The 10,984-nt window shown below is 32.6% G+C and overlaps 2 protein-coding genes across 2 annotated transcripts; one reads left to right on the top strand and one right to left on the bottom strand.

Annotated features, from left to right (window-relative positions):
- Positions 1-4,010: 4,010 nt before the first annotated feature.
- LOC141717107 (GDSL esterase/lipase EXL3-like) lies at positions 4,011-6,305 on the bottom strand. The gene is made up of 5 exons (XM_074519221.1): positions 5,889-6,305; positions 5,640-5,770; positions 5,317-5,550; positions 4,985-5,237; positions 4,011-4,448 (listed from the first exon to the last, which is right to left on the bottom strand). Exons 1-5 carry the CDS (start codon positions 6,145-6,147, stop codon positions 4,258-4,260), a joined length of 1,068 nt encoding a protein of 355 aa, XP_074375322.1. The 5' UTR covers positions 6,148-6,305; the 3' UTR covers positions 4,011-4,257.
- A 2,999-nt stretch (positions 6,306-9,304) lies between these two features.
- On the top strand, positions 9,305-10,333 carry LOC141719533 (uncharacterized). The gene is made up of 2 exons (XM_074521912.1): positions 9,305-9,477; positions 9,778-10,333. Exons 1-2 carry the CDS (start codon positions 9,305-9,307, stop codon positions 10,331-10,333), a joined length of 729 nt encoding a protein of 242 aa, XP_074378013.1.
- Positions 10,334-10,984: the final 651 nt, after the last annotated feature.

Genomic DNA, 10,984 nt, shown 5'->3' with positions numbered 1-10,984 from the left:
ATCTCTTTCTTCTCTTATGGCAGTAATTCTATGTTCAAGATGAGTTGGCAGTGTTAAAAGGAACTTTTTGTTGACCTCTCTGATTGAATAGTATTTTCCATTTATGTTCAGGTTGTTGATCAAAGCATTGTACCTCTCGAACACTTCAGTAATTCCTTCTCCTGGATTGGATTTGAAATGTTCATATTCAGAGGTTAGGATCTCTAACTTGTTCTCCCTAACTTCCTCTGTGCCTTCATTGATCACCTCAATAGTTTCTCAGATGTGTTTGGAATTTTTACAGTTCATCACATGTCTGTTCATCAAGGAATCAAGGGAATCAACTAAAATTAATTGAAGGCTGGCATCCAAGGAGGCTTCTTCCATTTCAGCAGGAGTAAAATCTTCAGGCTCTTTTGCATAGGTTCTAGCTTTGGTAATTACAACATCATTTTCTATAACCTCTGGTTCAATAACCATCGGAATTTTTGGACCATTCTTTAACACATCTAGATATTTGGGATTTGCAACTTGTAAGAACAAGAGCATCTTCTTCTTCCACATAATAAAATTTTCTTTATCGAACAGTGGAATTTTAATGGTTCCAACTTTTTGTGAAGTCATTATGAATTTTTGAATAAATAAAAATTCAAGGAGTGGAAGAATCACAAAAGTCTAGGATCTTGATTTGTTCGTTAATCAGAAGGCTCTGATACCAATTGTTAGGTCCCAATATGTTTGTAGAAGGGGGGTTAAATACAAACTATACCGTTTAATCGAATTAAATGCGGAATAAAAAATGAAACAAAATTCAAATTAAATAAAATTATTATTAAACTTGAAAGGTGTTACAATAACGGTATCGTTTACAAGGAATTAATCTCAAATAAATTATTATAAATCTAGAATATATTCGACATGAATTTATTTTTATTTTTGTAATAAAAGGATCAAATGATAAAAGCAATTTGAGATTAAGTTCTAGGGATTTTGATCCGCTAGATAGTTATACAAGAACAAGATAATGATTTCTAGTGGTTTGAATATAACATTAATGTCTAGAAATTAATGAGCTGAAAATGCAGTTGAGTTTTAACTTTGGCGGCTGCTTCTTTTTCTGTTTGTGTTCTTGAGTTTGATGGTCTCTGTATTGAATCTTGTAGTCTGTTGTAATTGTCTGAATTGGTTGTCTTTATATTCAATCACCATAAATCAACTGAACTGGCGAGACAATCGGTGAGACAATCCGTTGAGCTAGCAAGACAATCTGTTGAACCACCATGACTTTCGGTGAGACAATTGAATGAACTAGCAAGACTATCAAAATGAACTGACAAGACAATTCTACTTCCAGTAGAACTTTCGGTGAGACAATCAGGAATGGCCTGGCATGACAATCGGTATGACAATCCAGATTGTCATGCCAGTTCAATTTCAATTGTCTTACTAAATTAAAACTGATTTTAATTCAATTATAATTCAGAAAATTCTTAATATTAATTCAGAATTAATTAATCAATTAATTCAATTAATCAATAAATTAATCTTTGCAGATTTAATTTATTTTCTTAATTAAATTATATGACTTAATTAATTAATAGAGAATTAATACTACTCTTGAACAACAACCATTCTTCTGAAAATCTTCTGAAAATTATGAATCAATTCCACCACTTCAATGTTGACACTCGATGTACTGTCTGGTTCATGAGTGACTAACTTCTGTGACATTTCTTCATGTCTTGACTTTAATAACTTGATTTTCTTCAGATTAAATCCCTGTAATTTATTGATACCCTAACAAGATCTCTGTCACTTGATTAAATCCACAATCTTAATTTATATCACTGAGCCTTGATCAATTTCTTGAACTTCTTCCAGTGAAGTAATTCCTCAAGTCTGTAGATGAACATTGTTTCTGAATCCTTTGACAGATGTTACTTTGAGATATCTCTTTGACGGTGGATCTACTATTTACTTATTACATTCTTATTTGAGTTAAGTTAAATCCTCGAATAAACAAATAGGCTATGACATCTGCCTTTCATAACCCGAATAAAAGCAAATATTATTTTATTTTAACTGGTCTAATTATACTCTTATTTTAATTTTGATTTATCATGAATCAATTGTATAATTTTTTTAGCCTGAATAAACTATATTGATTTATTTTAGTCCGAGACAATTATACATATTAAGAAATCATCTTTATTTTCGTTTTAATAAAATAATATGGATATTATAAAAATAGAAGAAACCCTATAATTATATAAACCAAACATTGTAGAAACAAATTTACTATCAAACTTTTGATATTTCACCGATTAGGGTCGGATTCTAGTTATTTCACTCTTCTAAAGCTATATTAAACTTACCAACGAATTAGGTACACTTTAATTTTATTTTTACACGAATTAATAATATAAGAATTATCTTTAGTTTGAAATTAATTTTAGTTTTATTGTAGATTAATAATATACATTATTTTGTTTTAGACCTGAACCAACTAATTATATTTAATTTGTTTTTAATTTTATTTTAGCTCTAATAACTGAATTCAACAATAGAATGCTCGAAATAGGTGCAAACAGTGCACATATAAGCAAAGTTAGGCATGCTAAATCAATAATTATTCAGAAGAACTAACTCCAAAATTTCTCTCCACATTATTGAAAAACACAAGGTTTGGCTTGTTATTCTCCTCTAATTTGTATCTCTGTATCGTGATCATAGTTCTCATCTAATCTCTATCAATTCTGTCCTTCAAATTCTAGTCCTTGAGTAGTCATGTTAGAAAGCCTTCTGCCATTTTATGCAACAGGAGCATTTGTGAACCAGTGACTTCGGATAAGGTCCTTACTCGTGACCTCTCGTAACAAAATCATATATTAGAGGAATGCAATTTGCTTCGATCATGTTCTTTTCAATTTCATTTATAAAACCACAACACCATCTCTCTCAAAGATAAGACCTCTACACTCTAAATTTATTTAGTTGTCAGCAATGCTCAATTAGCATACACAACATTTTAAAGTCCTGGCGACCAAGTAATAAACCAAAAATATGCAGAATCAAAAACAAAATTTCGGCTCAAATAATAACTTTTCCAAACTCGTGTACATAATTTTTATTTTTTATTTTTAAATAAAATGCATCAAATCATTAATTGAAAATTTCATCTACCAAAGTAGAATAAAATTCAACAGGAAACTCATATCCCTTGAAGGTAAAATCCGAGGAAAAATAGGATGCTCTCTCGAATTCATTAGCTAACCTATTTGTAGATCGTTTCACAAAAATATTAGAACAATCACACATACATGCAAAAAGCCGTTTACCATCTCTCTTGCTGAGAGATGGTAAATCTCTCTTTTTTCGGTAAATCTCTCTTTTAATTACTCTGGCTCTCGCTGTTGTTTCTCAAGTTGTTATGTTCGTCGTATTCTTTTTACTAACTTGCTGAGCATGTTGATGCTCATTCTTGTATATTAGATAAATTTCAGAGTTTGATCTTGGTTTTGCAGCAAAGACAGTTAGTAAATGTTAAACGGGTAATTATATAGTCAAAATGAAACATCCACCTAAAATAATATTAATGAACATGTCACTTAAATATTCATCTGTGACTTGCAACTATAATGCAAACGCATGCCCCATATCCCTAGAAAAACAATTTATTAGTGCAGCTGACAAGCATATCTAACGAAGAAGACATCATTTATACACACACAAACATCAGTTTTAGCAAATTTCAATTATTTGAAAGCCAGAAATTTCACTTTCATGTGGTTAAATTTAGATAAATTCGATTATTAAAGTATGATTAAGTAGCTGCAAAAACTCCTTCTGAGTATGGTATCAGCCTCTAAGGTTTTCACATTGTTTTTCGACAGGGCCGGGGCTGCAATAAAAGTGAATTGCCATGATCGCGTTCCTTTTTAAGCTTTGATTTGTGAGGAAAACAGACTTGTTAAAATTGTGTTTACATATTACATGTTATAAATTGCATTTGCATAATTGCAGTTGTTTTGAAGTCTTTATAACATTGGCAATTTGATAGTATTAGGTGCAGTTTGAACACATATATCAGAACAGAGAAAAGAACAGAGGGAAAACAAATTGTTGCAGTACTCTCACTTTCGTAATGGTAGTATAATAAACAGCAATGAGCAATACAACCGGAGAAGGGCGAGGAACTTTAAATGTTAACGTATGATTTGTTTGAAGCGTTACAAGTAAAACTCGCGTAATTGTAGACAGGGGCATATGTGTATGGCCTCAAAAGAATCTGCTGAGATATTTGGAAAGAATTGTATTAACCAGAAGGTTATATCCAGTTTCTGTAGGGTGATAACTATCCCAGAAGAGAAACTTAGTGTGATCAGAACATGTTGAGCTAAATTTGTTACATAACACTGACACCTCCAATTCTCCTGTTCCACAACAACCTTTATCTACCACATCAAAACCTGCAAACTCATCGTCATTATATGTTTGAAAAAATTAACTGGAAAACACATCCATTCTTGTAAGAGCAACATAGATATTTAATGAAAGCAGAACTAAACTTATGAGAAGTAAAATGTTAACTACTATTTCAGATTAATTTGGTAAGTGTTTGTTGGGAACACAACTAGTTTTTACACCGGAAATCTTACAAAACAATGTCAAAGGACCCATTTGTTTAACATACACTTTGATTTTTTGAAATGATTGATGCCGCGGAATTGAATGCTCAGCACACTGAGCGATATTTTTGTTGATTAACCAACTCATCTTAAATCTTAAGGGGTTAAAGAAATTCGAGTCATCTGCCACTCATTCAAAAACCCATAATTGTTGGGGAGTGGTTCTGTTCTGCCTACGTGAGCTCTAATACCATGTTGGGTAGTAAATCACTCTAAAACCTTACGACCTTCCTCTAACAGTTTTAGCCACAGAGTTATATCTAGACTGAAGCCAAGAGATTTAGAAGTGTAATTAAATAAACTAGAGGATAAATTACCATAATTTTGAGGATTTTGGATGAGATGAAGTAGAGGGCTATAAATATCTATGTAGACTATTCTTGACTGCGGAAAATTGGCGAATGTATTAAGCTTTGAAGAAAGTTTGGAGTTGTACAATTGTGCTGCTTGGTTGTATGTCTCTACACACATTCTGTTAAATCCCCCGGCCAATGTTCTTTGCGCTGGCAAACAACCAATTGGTGGAGCACTAAATACAGCAATCCTTCTTGCTCCAAGATCGTACAAATCCTGTGAATATAAGTAATCATTTATTAGCTAGGTATACACCTTGGAAATTAGAACATGAAAGGTAAATAATCAAAAATACCTGGATGAAAGTGGAAGCATAATTAACCACAAGATCAGCATAAGAAGGAACATCATATTGCAGTCTTCTGGAACCAATAGTAAAATACGTATTGGCAAAATCATCACTGCCAGCTACTACAACAAAAATACTATTGGCTAAAATGAAACCTGTACGTTCTTCTCCAACAAATGCTTTAAGCTTAGTTATGTATTCTTTAAACATCTTCAACTGATCTGGTAACGATACGACCGACTGCATGCATGTATACGAAAATTCAGAAATAAAAGAACTCAACTGGAACACACTTGCACCTTACTATATTAGATACACGTAAAGAGTACCGCTATTTGAGGTGTTTGAGGATCATATCCAGATGCTCCAGAAGCAAAGCTTACTCCTGTTAGAAGATCTGTAGTTTGCAGATTAGGGTCTAGATATGCAGGAACAAGGTCTTTTATTCCCAACTCTTCAGCTGAAAAAAAACAAAAAACACAGTTTTGCAAGTTTGTCAGAATCAGAACGGAAACAAAGAGGGATATATAAAGTCCGGTGCTATATGCATTTCGATTCTCACACATGCATGTACGTACCTAACAAATCCGGTGGTGTTTTCGCATTGCTAAACCTCCCGGTGGGAGTAGCTCCCATAAAATCCAAACCATAAGGTGGGAAATTGCACTTGATCAAGGTATTGATGTTATTATTCATCCCCTGATCAACAATAGAGTCGCCAAATGCGATAACCGCCGGAATGGTCACATTTGGTGGTAGTTTCACCACTGCTTCGCTTAACCGAGTAAGCAGAAAGACGTTCACGACAAGAAACCACATAGTTGATATATTCTTCATGCGCTATTATTTAGATAGCTAAATAGACATATTAAAACTTGGTTAAATTTGATAATCGAGTACGTTACAAAATAAATAGAAACAAGTCTATTAATCTCTGTAACATCTGCCTTTAAGAGGATTCAATATTTGGTCATACATATATGGAGGACTGGAGTCATTTTTATTAATATTACACGAACTTGGCATTTAATTAACATGTACCCGAAGTCTAACTTAAGAGCTCTCCAATGCGTGCGTAAAAATGATGGATTCATGTTATAAGAAGTCTAATTGACAATGTTCGCATGACATGTTTACTTTTATTATTTTTATAAAATTTATTAATGTTTGTTATTTATTACAGACAAAAATATAAATTATATTGATTCTTGAAAAAAAGGTAAAGCTAGAGGGTAATGTTTATAAAGTTAACCTCAGTTCCATAAATATTTGCAAGGAAAGACAAGTAGGTCAATAGTTACGGTTTAGTACTAGTTAATATTTCTAAAAATAAATCATACATTAAAACTAAAAAGGTCTAGCTTGAGCCTTCATCTAGTCGGGGAGGGCTGTTCACGAACCGAACCGAGGCGAGCCGATTTTTGATCAAATAAAGTCAAATTTTATTTTATTTTTCTGATGAATCGAGCTGAGCCGAGTTTTCTTATCGAACAAAAATTGTGTTCAAGCTCGAAATCGTTAACTAACGAGCCGAACACGAGCTTGTTCGCGAACATAAACGAGTCGAGCCGAATCGAGTCAGAAAAAAATCAGGTCAACTGCTATTTGACCGTGAAAATAACTTATCAAATAAAATTATTTTATTTGAAACTTTGGTTATAACACTAAAAAAATACATATTTTGACATTCATACGGTTGAATCGATGAAAAATATTTTTTAAAAAATTTGAAACACCAATTCATGACTAAAAATATTAAGAATATATTATAATTTTTTCGAGATTTAACGAGCGAGCTCGAGCCGAACAGCCCAAAACTCGGCTCGAGCTGGTTTTGCTTAACGAACACATTTATCTGTTCGAGTTTGAGTTCGAGTTCGTTAACAAGTCGAACCAAACAAGTTTTTAACGAGTAAAACTCGAGTTTATTGGCGAACAGCTATATTCGTTAACATGCGTGTATTAACAAATATGACAGTTAAGTTCTATTATTAGAGAATATAGATCATGTTCTCTAAATTCTTATTTTATTTGTTGTTTTTATTAAGTGTCCTGCAAATTAGAAATGTAGTTGGTGTTTATAACTAGACTTAGACTGTCAGACGTAAATAATTATTTGTAGATACAAACTGATTAGCTGTCGGCATATATATTAAAAAATTCCAATAAACCAACAACTATATTTACAAACATAAATATTAATGCATATCTCATTATATTTGCATGCAGAATGCAGGCTCTATATACCATATACATTATTTGTTTATTTTTTTCAGGACCAAATACAGAGATTTAGATATGCAATTATTCTAGATGAAGTTGATATATAACCGGAACCTGCCGGTTGGCTTGTATTAATGACGGGCATTTCAGACTTGATTCGGCACGTGGCGGGGCGACTTTTACGATTTTCTGACGAGCCGAATAGCGAACGGGCCGAGCCAAACCGCTCGTTTGGCCGGCTCTAGTGATGTGGGTTCATTTATACACGCTAGTTTTAGCAAGTCGATTATATGGTATGTTACGTCAAGTTATACATCACTTTCATGCGGTTACACAAATATTTAGTAGCGGCAAGCTTGCAACAGAATCCAAATTAAAAATTTAGTCCAGTCTTGTCTTCACATCACATTGTTTTCTGAGGGGCAACATACATTCTCTTCTTCTTTTTATAAGCTTGAAGCCTGAACCCACTTTTATATGCATTTGAAGTATAAATTAGAATGTACCCGATCCAGACTTAAGTGAGTATGTTATGAGTTGATAATTTTATATTTATTTATTTTTAAATTATTTTAATCATATATATATATATATTTGATATTTAAGTACTAAAAATTAGTATTTTAATTATTTAAATTCAACTTATCATCATATAACTCTAAATAAAATTAAATAAGATCCAATTTATTAAATATTTACAAGTATTGTAGGCCACCTAATCTTTTTTAGTGTGGATAATTTATAAAATATACATATTTATAACTTGAAATTTTGATAAAAAGAACCTCTAATTTTTTTTCTATGATAAATAATTTATTATTTATAAGTAATAAGTATATGCTTATAAGTTATATAATTTTCTGGATAAATTTACTTACAATTTAGAATTTTTTTTATAAAATAATAAAATAAATAATAATTAAATATAATTATCTTAATTCATGAATTTTAAATTATAAAAATATTTAAAAACTTATATTTTAAAATCAGAATTACCAAAAACCCTAAAAAAATAAAAATATGCTTTAAAAAAATAGGTTATTATTAACTCTTGACTTGTAAATTTAAATTATAGTATGTTCTTAACGTTGAGGAACCAAAATAAATGAAAAGGAGATGTAAACAAAGGGTGTGTTAAAATATTTGAATAAAAAATAAAGTGATTGTCAACGCGTATCGAGGAAGTCACTCAAATCTTACCAAGGAAGACTTGTAAAACTTATCGAGGCAGACTTGTAAAACTTATCGAGGAAGTTTTGTAATACTTAAAGAAGAAGATTTGAATAGCTTACTTAGTAAGCCTTGTAAACCAACTACTATAAATAGCTCATTTAGCTAATGAAATACAACACAACTTTCTCTCCATCTTCTATTCTCCTATACTTCCTCTACATTAAACATAACTAATATTTTCAATCAAGGTTTATAACACGTTATCAGCACGAGTCTCTGCCAACTGAAGCTTTATTCTCAAGCTACGACTTATTCTGACTCACGAGTCCCTATCAACTAAAACTATTTCATAAAAGAGGTACGTTTTCTTTTCCTCATTTTCTTCTAAATATTATTACATATTTATGTTACTGATTGAAATCTATAAAGATGGTTATGCCGTCAAGTAATACTACTATAAAGATGGCGTTGCCGTCAAGTAATAATCAAAAGTTTTCTGGCCAGCTATGCCGTCGTAACTTTTGTATAAAGTTATTATTTCAAATTGCCTGTTTAAATATTATGTGACATATTATATCTTATTTAAAATCTATTCAGAATGGCGAATCTTGCAAAATTAGAGTTTGTTGCCTTGGATGTTTCCGGAAATAATTATTTGTCATGGGTCCTTGATGCGGAATTACACCTTAGTGCTAATGGCCTAAAAGATACTATTGACCCGGAAAAGATCCCAACTGTTGAACAAAATGCAAAAGCGATTATCTTTCTTAGGCATCACATCCACGAAGATCTAAAATCTGAATACCTCACTATCAAAAATCCACTCATCCTTTGGAATAATCTCAAGGATAGATTTGATCACCAAAAACTTGTTCACTTGCCATCTGCCCGATATGACTAGATTAATTTGAGGTTACAAGATTTCAAATCTGTAGCTGAATATAATTCTGCTCTTTTCAAGATAAGCTCAAAATTAATTTTATGTGGTGAAAATATTAATGATACTGAAATGATTGAAAAGACCCTCTCAACCTTTCACCCCAACACTATGATCCTGGCTTAACAATATAGGGAGCGTAATTTTCAGAAATATGGCGAGCCGATATCTCTCCTTCTTGTGGCTGAAAAGAATAATGAGTTGCTACTGAAAAATCATCGGATACGTCCCACAGGCTCTGCCCAGTTACCTGGAGTACATAACACGTCATTCCTGAAGAATGAACGTGGGAAAGGGAATAGAGGAGGACGGGGTTATGGACGAAACCGTGGACGTGGAAATTTTCATGGTCGGTTTCACAATCAATATCATTCTGGCCACCTGAAGTGGCAACGTGATGGTTACAACTCTGGCCACCATAAATGGCAACGTAAAGTGCCAAATAAAAGAAAGACGCCCCAAGAAGGAGAGAACCGAGGCATCTGTCATTGGTGCGGATCTGAGGGGCACTGGCAACGTACTTGTCGCACACCCAAACATCTTGTTGATCTCTACGAGTCATCCAAAAGGAATAATGGAAAGAGAGTAGCAACCAACTTCGCTAATTATAATCTAGTTAATGAACCAGTCAATAAGGCCTCAAATGAAATAGACACTGATGCTAATCTTTATTATGGTTTAGACGACTAGACTTCATATGTATTGCCATGCTTTACTTATTTTCTTTGTGTTTTACTTATGTACTCATTTTATGTACTTGTTTCATGTTGTTGTTCTATGTACTCGGTTTGTTTTTAATAAAGATGTTTTTCATTTATATATGTATAGAGATGGAAGATATATGCATTGTTGACTGCGCAACCACACACACTATTTTACAGAGTCAGAAATACTTCTCACAGTTGACTAAAACCAACTCACATGTCTGGACGGTATCGGGTACATCAAATATAATAGAAGGTTTTGGGAAAGCTAGTTTTCTTCTACCAAATAAGACACACATACACATACAAGAGGCTCTATACTCTAGCAAGTCAACTAGAAACCTACTGAGTTTTAAAGATATCCGTCTTAACGGGTTTCACGTTGAAACTATTAATGAGAATGAAAAAGAATACCTTCTCATCACCTCAAACACCGTTGACAATAAAAGGGTTCTAGAAAAATTCCACTCGGTTTCTTCAAGATTATATGTTACAAGTATACGAGTTCTTGAATCTCATAGTGTCAACATCCCCAAAGTCATAGACCCAAAACTATTTTCCCTTTGGCACGAAAGACTCGGTCATCCAGGAGTATCTATGATGCGTCGTATCATTGAAAATTCTGTGGGACATCCTC

The sequence above is a fragment of the Apium graveolens genome, chromosome 4, assembly GCF_009905375.1.
Source record: "Apium graveolens cultivar Ventura chromosome 4, ASM990537v1, whole genome shotgun sequence".
Lineage (NCBI taxonomy): Eukaryota > Viridiplantae > Streptophyta > Magnoliopsida > Apiales > Apiaceae > Apium > Apium graveolens.
The sequence above is the reverse complement of the archived record's forward strand: the minus strand, read 5'-3'. Positions and strand labels throughout refer to the sequence as shown.